Source organism: Esox lucius, chromosome 3, assembly GCF_011004845.1.
Source record: "Esox lucius isolate fEsoLuc1 chromosome 3, fEsoLuc1.pri, whole genome shotgun sequence".
Taxonomy (NCBI): Eukaryota; Metazoa; Chordata; class Actinopteri; order Esociformes; family Esocidae; genus Esox; species Esox lucius.
The window spans coordinates 28,381,321-28,402,373 of NC_047571.1; the positions used below are offsets into that span (position 1 = coordinate 28,381,321).

The window sequence follows — 21,053 nt, forward strand, 5'->3', positions numbered from 1 at the left end:
TGGAATGGATGGGGAGGGTATGGACTGGGCTCCGGTTCGTTCTAGTTGGTGACCGTAATTGCAAGGTGATGTACGGTTGGTGACTCACTGCTATTAGTAGTAGTGTTGCTAAACACAGATTTCCAAACCAGGAAATAACAGTGAGAAAAAAATGAGTCAGCGTGCGACATCAAGCAAATGATCCAGACTGACGTCTTTACCAGTGGAAGCAAATAGGCATACTAGTCCACGTCTAGACAGCTGGTTTACTGGAGCGGGGGAAAAGTGAAAATTAGCTGAGTCATTGTTTTTGTAATGGACTGCGTGCATTCCTTCCACTAGCGTGGAATCACACAACCTTTATATTCACATACATATTCACCAGACATGAAATGACCAAATTCCAGATTTGTCGACAAGCTGTGAAGATACATTTCATTTTAGCATGCCGTCTCAAATGGCTGGAATTGAATCACACCAGCCCTGTTGTAAAGAGCGCGAGAGAATGTGATGGAGTGTTTGAAATCTGGTTCAAATCCTTCTGTAGAGTGTTTCCGAGATGATTGGGCGGCAGAGATGAAACAATCTAAACAAAATCTTTGGCCTCACAGATTAACTTAAGTTAGGTCTGTGGCCTTACATCTGATTTAATGGATTCACGGTGGCAGCTAAGCCTAAGGAATAGGCAAAACATGCATGTAACATTTTGTAACCCAGCAAAAACACAAACTGGCTAATACACAGACACTGGTCTACCTGGTATTTATAACATTAAAAGGTGTGGGCTTACATTTTGAATTTCAGTTTTAATTGTACATGAGAATCCAGCATTGTTATTATTTTTTTCTAGATAATGTAGGCTAATTAGTTCACTTATTTTTTTCAGCCCTAAACCTTCAGAACCACCAGCCTTGGCTACAGGCAGAGCCTATCTATATAATCTGCATCTAGACCAGCAAAAGCATTAATCTATCTAACCCTGGCAATTTGACATGGTGAAGGATATTGCATCACATATTCAAAGGAGAGAAAGTGAACCTTTCAAAGGAAATGTTTGTATGGAAGCCAACATTTTATTTAATTTTCTTTGTAACAATTGCATGTGGTTTTACCGCAACATGAGCAAAACACTTGTCACTTGTGGGAAGCAAGCAAAAAAAACTAATCATAAATTAAATAACTGCTATATTTGAACAGGAGAGCGGATTAATTTACTTCAATAATTCATGACTTTTTAAGGACCAAATTGTATTATATTACTTGATGTTCTATGCTACAAACCTCAAGCTCATATTTTGAACACATATTTGTTTGGAAATATATTATTTGGCCAATTTGTTATTAACTTTTATATTTTTAGGTATGGGAAGGTGTTGAATGTAAGGTTTAGTAGATAGGGTTTCATCAAGGTGAAATCCAAGTGTAATGACAACATTCCCATTGGCCTGTTTTGAAAAGTGACCACATCTGAGGTACAGTAGGATGTTGCTTTCTTGAGAAAACCACATATACAATTCAGTTCCTCTGTGTTAAGACTACAGGTTCACAAAGCAAGATGTCAAACACCCTCCAGACTCTTCAGAAATTACCGCAAACCCTCGAGCCCCTGTTAAATATGGCTCGTGTCGACAGTATTCAACCTGTATCGGCTGTTATGAAATAACCAGAGCCATATTACAGGTTACGATGATACGGTTATAGTAGCAGGGTTACTGAAAGAGACACCTTATTTGGCCACCCCGATGGGGAACGCGTTTGGGGTAGTAAGCTTCCTGTGTGTTCCGTAGCCATTGTCAGCTTTAAGCTCTGAGAAATCACACGGTTGCTCAACTCCAAACACCACCACCCGATTTTCCACTGTCGCGTCACTCTATTCAGCCAGGCCTTTCGAATGGAGGAAGGAAAACACACTGGCTGTATTCACCGACTAGAACCGGTGAGAAGAGCAAACAAGCATTCCCCTAACCCTTCCCCCGCTTCACATCCGCAGTGTGGGGGAGGGAGGAGTGTGAGGGCGGGTGGACGAAACTGTGCAAGCACTCCACTGCCGCGCTGGCTTAAGATGAGAGCGTGGGTGGATATAGGCCAATGGAATTTCAGATTGCTTCAGTGTTTTTATAGTGAGTGCTGTGCTACCGTAAGCACCAGCTCCTCGTTAGTATAGTGGTCAGTATCCCCGCCTGTCACGCGGGAGACCGGGGTTCAATTCCCCGACGGGGAGGATGCATTTTTTGCCCCCCCCACTCCGTGGCTGGAAAGGGAAAGTAAAGCCTCAGAGAAATCTTTGTTTTCCACATCTAATGAAATACAGAAGAGGAAGCCCTTAATCTTACACATTCCACAATAAAAGCAAAGCCAAAAATACCCTTGAAGCAGTTTGTTTGAAACAGCAATTCTAATAAATACATAAATATAGGGACTTATCATTAGATATTACTTACTCAAAATAAACAAACAAAATGTTTCCAGTTTTGATTTGCAGTAGATACACATTAGTCAGTAGAAGCAGTTTTGGTAAAGCATTGATCCTTTGCCAACACCATGCCGTGACTGGCCGATGCCAGGGACACAAAACTGGGCAGCCCGTCACAGAAAATACCGGGGCATTGTCTCACCCCTCTCTTGTGCGGAATGTGTATTGGGTTATGGATGTGAGTTGGTGTGTGTGTGTGTGTGTGTGTGTGTGTGTGTGTGTGTGTGTGTGTGTGTGTGTGTGTGTGTGTGTATGTATGAATATGGAGTGAGCAAGCCAATTAAAGTGCAATCACCCCACCTTAGATCACAGACCAGGAATGCACAAAACAAGGTGTGCTTTAACACAACATACTCACAGTGCTCAAAACAAAAGCCACAACACTAGTTTAAAGCCAGCCCGACTTCAAGTCCAGTTGTGCCATCTAGCCAACCCTGAGGCAGGATGTCTGAAACCAGGTTGGCTTGAAGCAAGGCTTGTTTTGTCGAAACAGTGACAAGTCTGTAGTTGGTAACCATGAGCTGTAATGTGTCTTTGTAGCCAAAAGCTTATCATTAGGTCTTGTCATGGATATAGAAAGTTGTCTGTGGTGGTGTCAGAATGGGAGCTTAGCTGAGCTGCCATTCCGTTTCAAGAATTTCTTGTTTTCAATCTCGCTGAGGGAGAGGGAGACGGAGCAGCGAGAAGGGTTCTCTCGTCTCTGGCTAATGCTGTCCTTAATCGCATCTTTGATCACCTGAAGTAGAGAGGAAGAGAACATCATGTGACAGACAGAAATTAAGACATGAACTGAACAATGGGGACACTTCAGATACAGTTCCTACACAAAGTTCATTTTTAATCGTGTTGGTAAATGCTGTCCTTTGACTATGGTACTATGTAGAGAAACATGATAAAAAGGAAAACATAAATACTATGTATTTTCGGTTTAGCGCTGCCAAGATGACAGAAATGTGATGATATTAGGTTTATTGTTGCAATACTCGATACCATCCTGTACTAAATCAATAGCAAAATTATACCACAAGAAATAAAGGTTTCAGCTGAAGTTAAAGTATCAAGATCTATAGCACGCTGGTTTCATATGCCATCATGGGGCAACCGGTGACTACAAGTCCATAAATTCCATTAAAATAAAATTCTATTACGGTCAACTGATTAGAAATATATTTTCAGAAAAGGACCAACTTAAAAGCGGCACTGTCTCTTTAAGAAAGGTATGAAATGACTCAGGCATGAACCAGGCACGTGACGTGCACCAGAAACTATGTTGGTGGCAAGGAGGGGTTTATAGTTTTGGTTCACATGGTTCACTTAGCATATTAACTCAATACTGAGGTTAAGTGAATCCATGTAGGATATGGCTGAAAGCTAGCAACAAACGTTAGCCTACGGCAGAAAGCTTCGGTTCAAACTGCATTGTAAAAGTTGTCTCGCTCACCTACAGATCAAAGATACAAGAAACCAGGCACGCCTAGTTCAGCCGGAACCGCAATAAAGTAATGCCCTCTTGAGATTCGAACCTGGGTCACCCACGTGAAAGGTTGTGTCGCTAACCACTACCACAGGGCTCTACGTTCAATGGTTTTCAGTATAGCCTGGTGTCTATGAACAAATCCTCTTTTGCCTCTGGCAGTTTTAACAGCTAATTGGCCATCCATGAATGATATTGATACAATTAAACTGACTAACATTTCTTACTAAGTTTACCTCCACCACAAATAGCATCTATGAACTTAGCTTTTGCCACTGGCCTTTTGAACAGCTTATTAGCCAGTAATAGGCTTACTGGTATCTACTAACTTCTTAGGAATAATCATAAGAATTGAGCAATTGCTAGTGAGACTAGCCAGAAACAGTCGCAATATAACCGTATACAATTTCAGTTTTAGCCAGCAAAGTTTTCGTCAATACGGAATAATTCACAATGCGTACTTTGCTTCACCTGCAAGGAGATACAAACTAGCGACTTATAGTTCACAAGTCCGCGTCTCTAACCACTACGCTAATTAACAAGGAGCAGTCAGTCAGTCAGTCGCTCAGTAAGAGACATTTGCTCTTCTTAGTCGGCTCCGCTTGCGCTGTCCGGCAAAAAACTAAATTAATAAGAGGAGGAATATAACCAATGAAGGCAAGGTGAAAAGATTCAAGTGACATTGAACAAGGGTTCATTGCTGGGGCACAGATGACCAGGCGCAAGGAACAAAGTCCGCTCAACTGGCTAGTATTTCAATAGGAACAGTAACTAATGTTACATCTGTATTAATACCTATGAGACAGACATAATAAACAGGGTGGGAACTTGTGGGCAGAAGCGCTTGTGTATTACTGTAAGGAAATGATTTATGTAAGGAAAAACCAAAAGGGCAACTATTTGCCAGTTAACTGAGAATGTCAACGCAGGACATGATCTGACTGGATCACCGAGAACAGTCATTCAAGAACTACACAAAGTGATTTTATAGTACATTTGCAGTGCATAAACTCCTCATTACAAAGACAAATGCACATTTTAGACTTCAGCGCTGCAAAAACCATAGGCACTTGTCTACATGGATGTGGAAAAAAGGGATATGGTCAGTTGAGTCATCCTACACCACATTCACAAAACGTGGGCGAATGCATGTGTAACGTACACCTGATGGGAGTGGTCTCTTCCAGGATGACAATACCCCCATCCACAGGGCACAAGGGGGTCCCTGGAACGGTTTGATGAGTATGAAAATGAGGTGACTCATTATGCTACGGCCTTCACAGTCACTGGGTCTCAGCCCAATTGAACACCTATGGGGGATTTTGGGCCCACATTTCAGCCAGGGCTCTCCACCACCATCACCAAAACACCAAATGAGGGGACGTAGAGTTCCAGAGACTCGTAGAATCTACGCCAAGGCACATTGAAGCTGTCCTGGAGGCTCGTGGCCCAACACCTTGGACACATTATGTGAGCTCCATTATTAAAATATATTACCCAACTTCTGTGCTGCATAAGTGGAAAGCTAAAACGGCAGACGGGACAAGCTAGCAATAAAAGTAGCCTGCTGACTCTGGAGTAGACGTTTGTGCAGTGCACAATATTCACACATTGATCCTCTAGTCACATTGGACCAAAGTGCCTGATTGTGATGGGTAGTACTGTCCTTTTAAGGATAGGACCGTCCCTTTCAGGAGACACCTTGTAGCCCGACACTCAGAGGGCATATCAGGTGTGGGCACTTGGTAGTTAGAGAGGCTTCTGTTTAGGATGCAGGAAGACAGTCAGCGCCTTCGGTTGCTGGCAAATTCCGTGTTCCATTATCAAGGTATGTGGATAAATGGATGCAGCTTTGCTCTTTGTATGTTGTTGTGTATTGGGGTAATTTGTGTGTATAATGTAATTGTCAAGTTTTAGACTATACTGTCGGAATAAGAAAGGAACCAGGGCGAGGAGTCTGACTTTACCGCTGTGTTTCATGGCATTGTTAAGACCTTATTGTGCTTGTTTATGACTCCTGATTAATAATCTTAGCACAAGTTAATTATTGCCTTTGTTCAGCAGGACTATGCTGCTGCCATTTTGCTTTACTAGAAAACCTACAATTGTGTTAAGATTGAAAGAGTAGCGTAGGCAGATTGGTGTAATCGTGTATATTAACCTAACCAACTATTTAGTAGTTGTTTGTTGTATGTCAGTGATTTTATGGGCAGGACTATAAGTTTGTTGTTCAGTTTTTTTATTTGAGTGGCGCACTCCGGGCAGGACAGTCGTCATGATAGTGTTGGCTCACTGCACCGGGTGTCGTAGGATAAAATGAACTCCACCGTCACATTGGTGCGGGTCCCTGGGTTATCAGTGCGGGTCCCTGGGTTATCAGTGCGGGTCCCTGGGTTATCAGTGTATCACTTCCTGGCTGAGGCTCTGCCCTCACCCTTCTGCTGTGTTTTTTTGTCAATTGCCCTGATACCTTGTGTAGTTGCTTTTAATTAAAATAGGTAAATTCTAATGTTCTGGTACACGTTTAATACCTTTTAATATGTTCCTTTGTGGTTTGTAAAATAACGCAAGGCTTTTGAAATGAAAAGCACAATTCCGCTCTTCATTTGTTTGGAGACTTATGTGGAACCCGAGCTTCAACCCGTGTGGTCGCAAGGCTTTTGAACTGAAAAGCACAACTCCGCTCTTCATTTGTTTGGAGACTTATGTGGAACCCGAGCTTCAACCCGTGTGGTCCGAATGGGTCATAAACTTCACCACCTTGTCACATAATGTCTAGGTTCAACAATGCAGTTGGCAGTTGCTACTGGCAATGAATGAATGTTACTTCAAGCAACATTGTAACTGACAGGCACTCAGCTGACAGTTCAACTCAAGCACAGCCAGCTCATACAGGTGTGAAGCGTCTCGAGCAGATCATGGACAAAACAAATGTAGTATTTATTGTGAATCAATTTACATTTCTGTCTTAGAAAAATGCCCAGACTATTGTTTCTCAATTAAACAGACTTTGATCGCAAGCTGGTCAAATACAGAAAATCCCCTTTTGAAAATGGAACGTCCATTGTTTTTCAGAGAAATACTGGATGATTCCGTATTCCAGTCGCTCAAATACATGGTGAGATCATCTTTTTGCATGCCCTACGCTCTCTTCAATGCATCTCATGACAAATTTGCGTCCGTTAAGTCAATGCCCAAATTCCGATGTATGCAAAAGGAAGCGCAGCACTACAAACTGGTCAAGGGCTACGGTTTAGTAACACTCTAGTGTGGTTAAGGTTTGGGATAAGATTAGACAACAAAATGGCTACGGTAGAAGTAAGGTTAGACAACAAAATCACCTACATGCAGAAGGTGAAATATTTCTTGCACTTGATCTGAGCCGCCAGTGTGCCTTATTTGGTATGATTGAAAGAATGCCTCCATTGCTGTTACAGCACGACGAGAAGTTCATTGGGCACGTTCCGCCATATAGTCAGTCCGTGAAAAATTCTGAATTCATAGTACACTCAGTTGCACTATCATTAGAGTACATCTGCCAAATGCATACGTGATTCCATATACAGTAGTATAGTATTGACTGCCTTATGGGGCCAATATTTCTTATTCACAGAAACACTTACAGGTGAACTAGAAATAACATGTTTAAATATTAATACAGTACACATAAAACAAAATCTGCCTTAAACTAGCTAGCGCAACCCCAAATGTTTGTTTCTTTGTGCACCCTCATTGCCTTCAGAAAGAGAAATCTCCCATTTTACCTTCTCATGATCAAAATTTTACACAAATCCTAGTAAAAACTATGACAAGTTTTTCTTGAACCAAAAGACTATGTAACTGGTAAATGTTTGTTTTATTTACCACCGCTAGCATAAGCTAACATGCATTAATTCACTGTTAATTGTGTCCTTCACTTGATGTGACACATTAAAGCCTAACCGTTAAAAGCAAATTATAACACCTCAACTGATTTGTTGACTAGCATGATATTTTCTTTTCATTAGGGTTTACGGTTGCTTTAGCCAAAATACTTTACCTGTACCAAGAAACAGACACAACAAAGGTAATAGCTTGAATAGTTTTGACGCTTTTGCATGTTCTGAAAAAAAGGATGCCTGCGAGGCCAGAACTTAGTTGTTTACTCAACGACCACAACGTCACAGCGACATCTACTGGACTGATTAACTAAATACTGCTAGTGCATATAGAAAACGTAGTCGCACTACTGATACACCAATGATGATGGCATGGAAAAGTTAAAGAATGGGAGATCCCTGCAAGTTGTTGCCGTCTGTGTGAGAGGTTCTGACAAACCCTCTGTCGTGGTCTTGGTGCTTGGTAGGACATGCAAACCGAGGAAGGAAACCTTGGAATATCTACTTGGGTGTAGTTTTTTGTGAACTCCCTGATCTACAATGACATATTAGCCTCTGTTTGTTTCAAGGTGCACATAGTTATCGGAGAGAAACTTGAAGGTTCACTAGCGATAAACCCAAAGGTGACATCTCTGGAACACAGGGATATTGGGACACGGACCACAATGTCTTCATAGACTTCAAGCTGCGTGAAACGGCTGTATTATGTCTCTACAAGATTCCACTGTCAATCACCAGCTTATTCCACTAATGCGCACGTTTCTTTATTTCCTGTCCCACTTACCCTTTGCTGTATCATTTTCAATTCCAGACTTTTCTTTTATCAGACATTGTGGTTGTCTGACAGATGGGTCTTTAAGGTACAGCTTTGAGGTTATCAGATGGTGGTTACGCCCCGTAACGCTGAGTTTCAGCCACCCCTAGAACATTGTCATTCTTCCTTGCTTTGCATCCTCGCCATACCGCTGAATACACTTCTGGTTACATAGCTTCTGTGTATTCACCCGTATCGCTGTGGTGACTGACAGTACCATCGAGTAGGGTGTCAGACCTGTCTTCCCAGGTTGTTAGTTCTGGTGGAAGTCACCCACTGCCCCCACGAATACAGGCTGACTGTGTTCAGAAAATACATTAGGTCGACGAGTGGAATAACTTTGTGTCAACTGCTTATGTAGAACGGTATTTCTAAAATACATTTGATTGACAGGCTGATTGAGTGAGCTTAGGGGCCACCACTTAATTAATTAATGTAATTGTTGTGACACCCTTTTTTGAGCACCTACACCTGTCGTCAGTAGCGTCGGACCAGGGTGAAAAGGGAGTACTAATATAGGGCCCTAACATGTAGAGGGGCCCTAGAAAAATGTTGAACGAAGACATTTATTTAAGGTTGTAACTACCATAAGGAATTAGCTGGACGTGTATGCTAGCTACCAAACCTGCAGACAAATTGTTGTTTTAGCTATGAACATCAGCCAACCAGTTAATTTCCTACATCTGCTAAATAAAGTCACTTCACTTTAAGTTCCTATATTGCTTCTACTCACAAAATGAATGTTTGGCGGGGTATAAATTCAATTTGGGGAAAACTGTTGCAGTTCAAACAAAGTTTGCTTTATGAATTTGCAACGTGGAAAACAGGGAGAACATACTTTGATTATCTCCTTAACCATGGCAACACCAGTAACAACTTCCCTGCAATAACTAAAACAGTCACTAGTTGGCTCCATTGAGAATGACAGTGGTATATTGACCCTCCTCACTTGATTTTGGAAAACAGTTTCTGAAACTGTGCGCTCTAGACAATGAAAAAGGCTTGTGTGGCGTGGGACAGTAGGCCTATTAGAAAAACACAGTTTAAAAGTTGGGCCGGGATGATGGAGGTGCAGATCTTGTTCCTTCCCTGTGCACAGTTTTTGGTGTCTGTGGAAGCAGGGGCAATGTGGCCCTCTTTGGGCTGGAACTGAATGGAAAAGCTGGCCGACTGAACAGGCAGATTGAACACTGAATTGCCCAGGGAACTGGTTGGTCTCCGGATGCCGGTTGGCTCCAGAAATGGCTTGGTTGTGGATGCCTGGTTCACATGGAGTCTCTGTGACTGGCATGTGAAGGTGAGGCTTGTCCTCCCCTCCGTCCTCTCTGGCAAGAAACGTCTCTCACAACCATGGTGCTACTGGGTCACCATTAAGAGCTGCACCACGAAAAAAGGACGCCTACCAGAGACAGCTTAGTTGGGAAATGTGGGGAGCAGCACTTTGGGCAGATCCAAACCATTGTTTTTGTAGCGGAGGTGGTCTACTGGGGTTGGTTCTGGGAAATGAGCACTCCCCTCCAAAGTGCACACAGAGCAGACACAGAGCAGACTTCACACAGACCTCTGCATACAGGCATGATTCTGTTGGTTTAGACTCTTGAGATGTGATAATATCTGCCCATTAACATGAATTACTTCAGCAAAAACTGCAGACATAAAACAAATCTTACAAAAAAAACATTCCCATTGTGCACATAGTAGGTTTGTTTGTAAATCAAAGTCAATCACAATTTTAAAGAGCGCATCCTTGTGCTAGCGTTTTACAGGAACGCGCTCACCAAGCACGCATGGTTTGGAATTCAAGTTCTGACCACTCCAGCAAATTCTTAATGTGGAAACATTAAGGAGCCATTTCCAAAACTAGAAAAGCATTTCTAGTACTAAGAAGCTGTTTTCAACCCTGATGATCCCTGACCCCAGGGATTTTTGTGTCTATATAAATATGTATTTGTGTGTTTGTTTGTGTACTTTACTGACCTCGATGTTGTTGAGCGTGTTGAATTCCATCAGGTCATGAAGGCGGGTGAAGGCCTGGTTGGAGTACTGGAAGTTGAATGTTGAGTATGGACTCTCGGAGTCATCAAAGATGTCAAAGTCGGCAAACTCCCTCTCCTTGTCAGTCTCCCGAGGCACTCCTGAATAACAGAACAGTAGGGGGAATTGCTGCTGTGTTTGTTTGTAGCAGTGCATATATTTACTATATAATGCAAATACAACTCACTTTCACTCTTAAAGCCCCCTACTGTATGTTTCCTTTGGTCTAAGGAAATCCCAAAGTCACGTGGCAATGACTGGGGACAGCCTGTGTGGAGGGGTGGGATTCAGACAGGATGTTAAAGTGTCCTGATTCTCTGTGATCACTACAGATCCCATAGATGAGTAGCTGTTTTAGCCCCAGTGTAATGGCAACCTCTCCTAAAACCAAATGGGAACCTAGTTATCCCCAGCTTCCAACTGGGTCATTCATTCCCCGGTAAATATTCCAACATGGCAACCTAGTAATCCCCAGCTTCCAATTGGTTTATTCATTCCCCGGTAAATATTCCAACATGGCAACCTAGTTATCCCCAGATTCCAATTGGTTCATTCAATCCCCAGTAAATATTGCCCAGGTTGTTGTTGTAAATCAGAACTTGCTCTCAGTAAAATAACAAACACGTGTAATATCTCAAATGGACATGGCAGTGTTACTGAAAAAGTATTATGGTTTCTGAATGGTTGTTTATCCCATCTGTTTAGGATGATTCACCATCTGATTACACATTCAAGCCTAGTTCAGAATTCTAACCAATCCAAGGGCAGTGTTGTTTCAGCATATAATAGCCTGTAATCAGAGGGTTACATATAGGCAATAGGATGCCATAATTGCCCTCTATGGTATTTCCTGATTCCCACAGTGTTTTCCCAGGTTCACTACTCCTTACCAGGAGCTTTGAATTCCCTGAAGTTGATGTTAGCCAGTATAAAGTGGATGACAGTGGGGCACTTCTTGTCATCCCTGCGGGGCTTGAAAACGTAGCACTCTTTGAGGCCCTCGCGGTCCAGGACTTTGGGGTCAATTTTAGGGAAGGGCAGCTTGTTCATGCGAGCCCATTTCTCAGCGAGCAGTAACTCCTTGTGGCATGGTGAAAAAAACAAAAATAGATTTAAAAAAAAAAAGAGACAGAAGCACAAACTCACTGTTCAGAAGTTAAGAGAGTGCGCATGTGTGTGCGTGCACTCCCTGCTCACCTTAAAGGGTGGGCTGGAGTCCCCTGGGCGGGCCGAGAAGTCGAAGGAGATGATGAGGTCAACGCCGCGCTGCTGCCTGAGGATGAGGGGGAACGGCAGGTTGTAGGTCAGGCCGCTGTCCACCACGTGAATCTTCTTACTTCTCACGTCCAGCGGCTCGTAGATGCGGTCAAACTCGTCCGGGTCTGGTGAACACAAAGGACACATGTACAGGGAGGGGCCCGGTCCAAAACTGGTCTTCCCTAAATGTATCCCATTGTAAATCTTTGATGCCTTGAATTTTCAAGCCCATTAAAAATACAGGGAAATCCTTGATTAGAATGTCATCAACATTTTTCTGTATATGTAGTTTTATGGACAGATCACACTTTTTTTTGGAAACAAAATTCCGTTTACATGCTGTCTACAATTAAAAAAGTATAAAATATCACAGCCCTATTCATTGTTCACAATATAGAGAGTTTGTTTCTAACTCTGACCTTCACATTTAACTGTGATATAGGTTGTAGCTTCCCTTCCTCCGGCCAATAACTCCCTCCTGACAACAGCAAATATGTGGTCCGAAATGAAACTGCTCGAGCCAAAATTACTCCCAACCACTGAACTAAATGGGTTAGAACAAAGAAGAATCAGCTTCAGCGGAGCGTGAAGCCTCCATGACACGTGGTCTCAGACGAGCAAACACGACTGGTTGGGAAGTCATTCAGCTAGTGAGAGAGCCTCTTAACGGACCAAACCACTTCACCAATTCACCAATTCACTAATTCACTCCTGAAAACTCACCCTCGCACTTGAGTTTCACTCTCACCCAGTTCTTACTGCCGGTGATAAATAGTAAGTTCACCTGACACGATTATGTGTTTTAAAACGGGCCCACCCGGCCACTCCCACACATTTCTATTGCCCTTTCTTTTCTCGGCTTCTCTCGGCTCTCCTTTTCCCTTTGCTTGTTTTTCTGTAGAGGGTGGGGTGCAGTGGGGGTGGGGGGGGGGTGGGGGGTGGGGGGGGGGGTGTATGGTGGTTGCTGAGCTGACGTTCAGACCTGTGACGGCATCCGCTTCGTCCTCCGGGGTTTGGAACATGTGCGATCCGCCACCGCAGGGCGAGACGGGCATGGAGGTGTTGAGGTTCAGGCCCAGCATGAAGTTGTGCACCTTGCCCGCTCGGCCCTCGCGCGTGTTGAAGAGGGTCGACTCCCCTACCAGGGAGGTGAACATCCGACTGGTCCAGCTGGCCTGGGCCTTACGCTGCAGCTCCTCCTGCGCGTCCTGGCTCTCCGTTCCCCCTGCTTGGAGAGGAGATATGGGGGGGGGGGGGAGAACGGCCTTGCAACCTAAGCTCCTAGTGCACTACATACAGACACACATTCTCCCTTATAGACCTCCAACACGCACGCACAAACTCTTTCTAACCTTTCGCAGACTCGTCATCATTTTCTTGGGACTCCTCACCCAAGATGTGCTGTGGCTTGATCTGCTCTGAAACACAGGGATGAAAACGTGCGTGAAAACCAAAAGCAGTGGAAATGAACGGAATGGAGAAGGGCGATCCCATTCAAGTCAATGGGCAGGGGGTTGGGTGCTTGTAACCTGGTTTCCCACTTCTGAAAATGATCAGCATGAAACAGTGAGCGCATTGGAAAGACTCACATTGTGCAACAGGAAATGCCTGGAAAAAGTAGACAATCACTGCCAGACAAGTGAAAATTCCTTTGCTGTCTTTCAGACAAAACTCAGTTCTTGTTTTTCCAAAGCCTACTGGATCCAGTATGATAATGTTCGGTAATGTATGCACTCTACATTCAGTCAGACTGGATTTGAGATTCTGCTAAATGACTTAATTATAAATATGTACAGGTAGACTAGTTCATGAATAGAACAGTCAGAGCACAGACACACATGTCGCAAGTTTGTTCATATGGAGTCATTGCTTCCTGCAATATTAAGTACCATCTTAGATTAGCTTATACAATGCCATGAATGAGAAAGTTATGATTCATATCAGACAGTTGTTGCCATTCCAGTTCACACCACACACTCTAGGTAAACCGGAAAAAAATGTCAGCCCTGTCACCAGTCACCTGGTTGAAGGTAAACCGGTATTTGCTGTAATGAGGGCTCAAGAACAAAAGTCTGTAAGCGATGACAGAAGAAACTTAACTGGGGAAACTCACAGGAATAAGGTGAGAGTGCGAAAAAGGGGGATTGGCCTGTTGTTGCGTCTGTGTTTCAGAATGAATAACATGCACAGGCACACACACCAATGCATGCTGAACAGACCATGCATTTAAAGGGACTTAAGCAGGATAAATGTAGGTGCTGTTTTACAGTATCTTACCGAGCTCCTCCTCCATGGTGCTACCTCCAGAGTTATCTTTGACCCCCAGGATCCGGTTGAAGAGGATGGAGAAAGCACTGCCCCACACCCCTGGAAAAGACCCAACAGACAGCTAAAAGTGTACACAACCCGACCCACCGTCACACCGCGTACAATGATGAACTATAAACTTTTTTGTCTGTTAAGATGTGTGTCTACTTGGGGCGTTTGTTTGTTTTTGCAGTTCACATGTGTTCCTGCCAGTATGGAAGCTCAGGTGTGTTCCTGCCAGTATGGAAGCTCAGGTGTGTTCCTGGTAGTATAGAAGCTCAGGTGTGTTCCTGGTAGTATAGAAGCTCAGGTTGCGTTTATGCCAGTATTGAAGCTCAGGTGTGTTCGTGCCTGTATTGAAGCTCAGGTGTGTTTGTTGCCTGTATTGAAGCTCAGGTGTGTTTGTTGCCTGTATTGAAGCTCAGGTGTGTTTGTTGCCTGTATTGAAGCTCAGGTGCGTTTGTACCTGTATTGAAGCTCAGGTGTGTTTGTGCCTGTATTGATGCTCAAGTGTATTTGTGCATGTATGGAAACTCAGGTGCATGCGTTTCAGTGCAGCAGCCAGTCTTACCCATGAGGAAGTGCAGAGGATTCTCTTCATACTGTTTCACCACACTGCCCATGAAGAACTTACTGCCAAACAGGTCAGGGGGCATGAAGGTGCCATACTTGGCCATGCCAATCTCGTATGGTGTAAACTCCATCCAGTCTGCACATCGAAACACAGAAATTGCAAATCTATAAATAATTGGGGAACAGACGATTGGTCTTCAGCTGTACAGTATAATTAGCCATGTGCAACTAGAATGCCAGCGGCAGAATCTGGAACCATGTCTACTTAGAGGGGTCTACACAGACCATCTGCTTAGAACTATGTTGGTGGATATGGACCTTTGGAGCTGTAAACACCCATTTGTTCATGTGATTCCCTCACCTATCCCAATGCCATTCATCAGGGGGCGATAGCAGAACAGCAGAGAGCTATCCTTTGGCTAACAACGTAGCAAACTAGCCAGCCTTTTAAACTTGGCAAATATTTGTATACTCGTCGCTACATAAACCACGATTGTATTCTATTGATATTCTGCTTGAGCATATTAACTCCCATATCAAACAAAAAGATAACATCATTAACTATTGGTCACAAACAAAAAAAGCAGAGAGTTAATTTCACAACTGATTGAAATAATGCGTCATAATCCCCATAATGCCTAGCTGCAAACCTTGAAATGTGTCTTGTTGCGTTATTACATCAGACTCACGCCACAGCATTTTGATAACTGTGTAAATATCTCTGACAAAGGGACTTCTTTAATTTTATCAATATCCCCCACTATATTTGGCCAACACTTGTTTTGAGTGAATCGATGCAAATACGGACAAAAGCATCACCTTATTATGATGATATTTACACGGTTATTTAAAATGCCGAGCCGGGGTAAGGGAAACCGATCTTATTTGATGTGGATGTAAATCCCGTTATGGGATAAATTATCGGTATAACGTGAAAAGGAAAACTCTGATTTTGCCCGCTAGGTTATTTGGGGATTAATGATGTGTCAACTGTTCCCCCTATATATCATAATCACAAGTAATTACTGCTCACCAAAACCATGTCACGGGTGCTTAAATTACATTTGGTTGTCAGTGCAGAATTGGCTACATTGCCTATTGTCGCCAGATCTTGACACACAAGACTGGTCAAACTGTGGAACTTGGAGCAGTGGAAATGCCTTTTCACCAGCACTAGGGAGATGATTCTTGGAACTTCAGTTAGTACTAAATGCAATCTATTTTAAATTAGACACTATTTTCTAGGACCCATGACTTAAATTACCTTGCAACGGTAACCTTGAACAAAGCCCAAATTGACAGACTTCCCTCTTATGGATATCTTGGTATCTGGACAGATGATACGCAGCGAAACATGCCATTAAGTTAGTAAAGTTGAAAATGAAGGTTGGGTTCATTTACAGAAATATGAGCTCATATATTGGGGTAGAAAAGAAAATATTTCTCAGCGCTACATTCATGTCTGCGGATCACAAGGTTGTAATCTACATGCATGTGGCAATCTCTACTTTAAAACCTCTGGAAACAGTCCTGAACAAATTCTACAACACAGCTGCCTTTTATCACAGATGACAAGTTTACCATCCATCACTGCAAACTACATCAGGTCGACTGGTACACCGCTTACATTCCATAGATTACCCTATCATTCCCATTTTGTTTATAAAACTCGGCTGCAGAATTTCCCAACTACATTGCTCACTTAAAAATATGAGGCACCAGACCAGCTCACAGGGATGGTTCACTTGAGGTCCCACTAGCCTCTAGTGAGAATGAAAGAGCGCTGCATGTGTATGACAAAAGGTACGTGTGAGAGAGGAGTGTGAGGCAAGCGGAACATACAACATGCATCAGGTTATCTGAAAACAACAGCTGGAACATGGTTTCGTGGTGTTTTCCATTTACGGTCACATTGACATCAGCCCATCATGATGTTATTCCTCCTAAAAAACATCCTTTGGATACGAGCACAGCTCTTTTGATTTGGCCTATTCTGTTGTAAAGTAAACCGTGAAGATAGATGTAAAGTGGTGGGACAGGTTCCTGTGTAGCACAGTCACAGCATGTGTAAAAATGTGAGCAGTTGTTTTGTGGTTTGAGGTGAACGAATAGTTAGCAGTAGGTTTAATGACAGTCGTTGTCATGCTACTAGTAAAATGTTAGTTTTGTGACAATAACACACGGAAAATAAGCAAATATTCTGTCATTTCACACAGGCTTTCTGCTTTTTTTCCTCTTCTTGTTGTCTCCTTTTTTGTCCCGCCCTAGTTCACATCCCTGACTCTTGAATGTCTTAAACAGGACAGAAAGTATGCAGAATAAATTATGGACCTTTTACATTTCTAAAAACTGCTCTTTCCTGGGTCACAAATTAAATTTGACAAACATGTCAGAGGGAAACAGAAATATGCGCAGGACTGTCGTCTGATTTCTAAAGGTGACGTGGCCCTCGAGCCAAAAGGTTTATACGCCACTGCTCAAGCCTGCTGTATGTATATTCGAAGGTTTCCAAGGTGATAGACTGAGCGCTGTAATAACTACTGATGTAATGGATGTGCATATTTCACAAGGGTAGTCAGCTATAACACACCCACATAGAAAAATGCACAAAGCTAAGTACTCTGGGTGGGGCATAGTCATGACATTCAATGGCTTTTCAAAAATATCATGACATTTTTCATAATTTCAAGACATTCTTCATAATATTGTAGCCAGTTATATAATTTAATGGACTATTCCATGGTCTATTTCATAATTTCATGTTTTTGTTGGTAACAAAACAGTTGAGGGGAAGTAAAACATAACTGACCAGCCCATTCTTATACTTGTGAATTAAAATTATTTAGACATTATAATGGACCTGCAATATAGATGTTTTAATTATTGCACTTTCTGGCCTGAAAATCATTTATGATTAACAAATTACAAAACAAATGTGGCCCCCCGTTTAATTTCAAAATCCTGATGTGGCCCTGAGGCAAAACGTTTGCCCTTCCCTGCTTTAGCGGCAGATTGGCTAATCCAGCCAAACTATCTTCACCCTACAGTTGCTCTCTCCTGGGCATGCAACCGATAAAATAATTCACAGTTGTTCTTCAGGTTAGCAATTTAGCAAGTTTGTTTGAATAAAGTTTAGCCAAAATTACTATAAGTATGTACACATCCAAATAAATGACAAATGTAACGAAAACTCAGGTAGTCGCAGCTACTGGCGTCGTTAGCCCAGGTTCTTTTATAACTAGTCCCGCGTGTTTTGTTCAAATTCAGAAAAATGTAGATGTCTGCTTGTTTTGAGAGCTGACATTAACTCAGTTTGAATGGGGTTAAGAAACGCACGCATCGGGAGCAGACATTTTCATAGCGCGGGCCTTGTTTTAATTGCGCAGGGTTATATTCTTTTAAGCAGATAGTTGCACATACCAACTTCCAACGACGTAGCGCTCTTGTTTTGTCAGTGAGACTCGCAAAGGAAGCAAATCGGTATCGCGTGCAGCGGAGAATAGACATAAAAAAATTACTTCAGAATCGCTTCAGGGGCGCTGAAGCAACAGGGGTGACACACACAGCCAGCTGTACGGTGGTTAAGGTGCCTTGCTTTTGGCTATACTAACTTGCAGCGTTGAAGCAAGCAAGAGAGAAAAAGACACTGACTCATCTAGATGCTTACCACTAACAATACTGTCATGTATCCCGGGGGCATTAACATTGACTAATTGGCAGGTCACTATTCCAAGTTTTGCTTGACAGTGTGTCTCCTGTAGTATTGCACGTTTGCCAGCAAACCACAGGGCAGTGTTCATACAGTTTCCCTGTAGCTAGTCGGTGGCAGTTAGCTACAGCACCAGATGTTGACCAGTCACATGAGCAGTGTGACAAAAACGTTTATAGAACCTCACATTTGCATATGTTCCAGGGAAATAAACAAATGCATCCTTATTGTCTGTTGACATTGAAACACAGCCTGACGACCGAAGGCCACACAACGCACTGCCCCAAAGACACATTAGCTCCAAACATGTCTGCTCATCTATTCCATTCATTTCAAGCAAACATGTCGCAAGAAGATGGATCGTCACAACCATATTTGTGGGGAGGTGGACTCATGTAGGTCGTCAGACCACTTAGAGCTGTGCACTTGTAAAAAGACACCTGCTAGCAATATGAACTTTCGTGAGCATTCGAAAACTACCGTGAGCATTCGACAACTGCCATTACAGTGAAACTGAAGTCATCCTCTCAGCCCTACCGGCAAACTTGAGTTCGGAGACGTCTGGCTTGACATGCAGACAGGTGAAGATGGGCAGTGGGGTCTGGCCCTCGTTCACCTTCTTCTGCATGTGGCTCAGCTTGGAGTCCATTCTCTTGATGTTGAAATGGAGAAGAGAGAGATAGCAAGGGAAGACATAGATACAAAGAGGAGTGGAGACAGGGAAGTGGAGTGAGAAATTAGTTGTTCATGCGTCTATTAACAGATGTGCTCAGATGTAAACTTCTCAGAGGTGAAGTGTATGTGTTGTGTATGCCTGACGTGTCTGAATTACTACTTTCCATCTTAAATGTAATCACCTCACTTTGACTGCGTCACTATGAGCAATGTGTCCAAATAGTCACAACATCGGTTTGTATACACAACACTGTGGGTTTCCCTTCAGATACAATGTTCATCCTTCACACACAACCACAAGCCATGTTGCAAGAGATGGCATCAGATTAGATGAAGCCTTGCTACAGGTGTCATATCTAAATTTGAGACTGTTTGTTAAAGCAGGAAAAATAATCCAGCAGCAACAGGAAATGTGATTTGTGGATTAATAATAAATGGAAATATGTTTAGGGGTTGATGCAATTTTTTTGTTAGGAACAATCCAGCCAGAAAAATGGAAATAAACTTCAGAAGCCTTTTTAAACCTTAAATACACTGCAGGCTTATGTTTATAGCTTTGCTGGAAAATTACTACAACAACAGGATGTTTGAATTAAGATCTTCTGTACAGCGCTAAGGAAATCCACCCACAACACAGGCATTTAACACAGAGGACATGCACGAGCGTCAGATTATTCCAGCTAACAACGAGATAAAAGTGTAAAGGGAACCATTATTGCGTTCAGGGATGACCCAGACGCCGCGCACTTTCACTCTCCACCGCCGCCGCACCTTCCAGCATCCCACCACACGCCCCCCCCCCCCACCCCCCCCCCCCGCATCAGCCCTATCTCACCCCGGGTATGAGTGTCTCTCCGATAAGCATGCCGAAGACGTCCGTGAAGGTGACGGGCTGCCCGGCGGCCTTCTTACTCCACAGGGCCTTGAAGTAGCGCCGGATGTGCAGGGGCAGCAGCAGCTTCAGCGGGTTGTTGCTCACGCACCTCATCAGCTCCTTGTTGATCTCCCCGGGGCCTCTGTTCTCAGGGAACTCCGGGTGGGAGTACAGCATGGACATGTACCTGCGTGGAAGAGATGAGGGTGGGAAACAGTCACTTCCTGTGCGTCCCAGAAGCGGGCCCGTTGTGGTGTCGTGGCGAGGACCGAACCGATGCCTCCGTTGCGGAATTGCTGTTAACGGACAAAGCACTATGCCGTTCGGGAGATTTTCAACAGAAAGCTAAACTAGAGCATTGTTCCCGACTGACCAGGTGGACCCAGAGAGACCCGCGATGTAGGTAGCACAGTCCAGAATTCCAGAATCAGACAGGGCCTTCATCACTCCAGAAAAACCAACCATAGCCCGGAAGCCGCCCCCTGACCCCAGAATAGCGATGGTAGGTACCTGTACGGAACAAAAAAATGCACGTAAAAAAAAAAACGGTCAGAGATCGCCGCCATGAGCGTGACGTCGTCTAGTGGGCTCTACAGACGTGCGTGAGTGTGGACATGCCTCTCTGGTCGAGGTGGGCAGGTGCTTTCTATTCTCGGTGTCAAGCAGTTTCTTAATGGCCAGCATCACCCGGTCTCTGCGCGCCTGTCTGAACAGCTTCTCCTTGTCACACAGGGCCATGCTGAACCTCAGGTCTGTGGTGGAACTGGAGGAGATGCCAGACAGATAGAGAGACATGCACGCTGATAAGCTCCACAAAGGGAACTCACTTCAGTGCTACTTGCAAATAATGTACGGGAGCCTCTTTCGACAGCGACACATACCACACTTCCAAGGACATCTCCAAGTACACCTTGGTTGACTGGGGAAAACAAGACAGAGGATGTTTGAGGAGAGATTTACAATGGCTTGGTTATTTTATATTATACATACATATATTTTGTAGCAC

General features: G+C 43.5%; 2 protein-coding genes and 1 non-coding gene across 3 annotated transcripts in view; 2 read left to right on the forward strand and 1 right to left on the reverse strand.

The window, feature by feature from the left end:
- Nucleotides 1–1,032: 1,032 nt before the first annotated feature.
- Nucleotides 1,033–21,053, reverse strand: part of LOC105028802 (cytosolic phospholipase A2) — a 30,692-nt gene continuing 10,671 nt past the window's right edge. The window contains exons 6-18 of the mRNA XM_013133293.3: nucleotides 20,929–20,966; nucleotides 20,666–20,810; nucleotides 20,421–20,557; nucleotides 20,009–20,234; nucleotides 19,036–19,150; nucleotides 14,788–14,925; nucleotides 14,187–14,276; nucleotides 13,262–13,327; nucleotides 12,892–13,137; nucleotides 11,850–12,034; nucleotides 11,543–11,732; nucleotides 10,596–10,753; nucleotides 1,033–3,188 (exon numbers count right to left, since the gene is read on the reverse strand). Coding sequence (XP_012988747.2) covers nucleotides 3,048–3,188; nucleotides 10,596–10,753; nucleotides 11,543–11,732; nucleotides 11,850–12,034; nucleotides 12,892–13,137; nucleotides 13,262–13,327; nucleotides 14,187–14,276; nucleotides 14,788–14,925; nucleotides 19,036–19,150; nucleotides 20,009–20,234; nucleotides 20,421–20,557; nucleotides 20,666–20,810; nucleotides 20,929–20,966 — 1,875 coding nt within the window. The 3' untranslated portion in view covers nucleotides 1,033–3,047. The remainder of the gene's footprint in view (nucleotides 3,189–10,595; nucleotides 10,754–11,542; nucleotides 11,733–11,849; nucleotides 12,035–12,891; nucleotides 13,138–13,261; nucleotides 13,328–14,186; nucleotides 14,277–14,787; nucleotides 14,926–19,035; nucleotides 19,151–20,008; nucleotides 20,235–20,420; nucleotides 20,558–20,665; nucleotides 20,811–20,928; nucleotides 20,967–21,053) is intronic.
- trnad-guc lies at nucleotides 2,129–2,200 on the forward strand. The gene has a single exon. It is a non-coding gene; the product is annotated as a tRNA-Asp (tRNA).
- The window catches only part of LOC105028801 (prostaglandin G/H synthase 2), a 32,590-nt gene continuing 17,218 nt past the window's right edge, over nucleotides 5,682–21,053 (forward strand). The window contains exon 1 of the mRNA XM_020045441.3: nucleotides 5,682–5,754. Within this exon, the coding sequence (XP_019901000.1) occupies nucleotides 5,697–5,754 (58 nt within the window). The 5' untranslated portion in view covers nucleotides 5,682–5,696. The remainder of the gene's footprint in view (nucleotides 5,755–21,053) is intronic.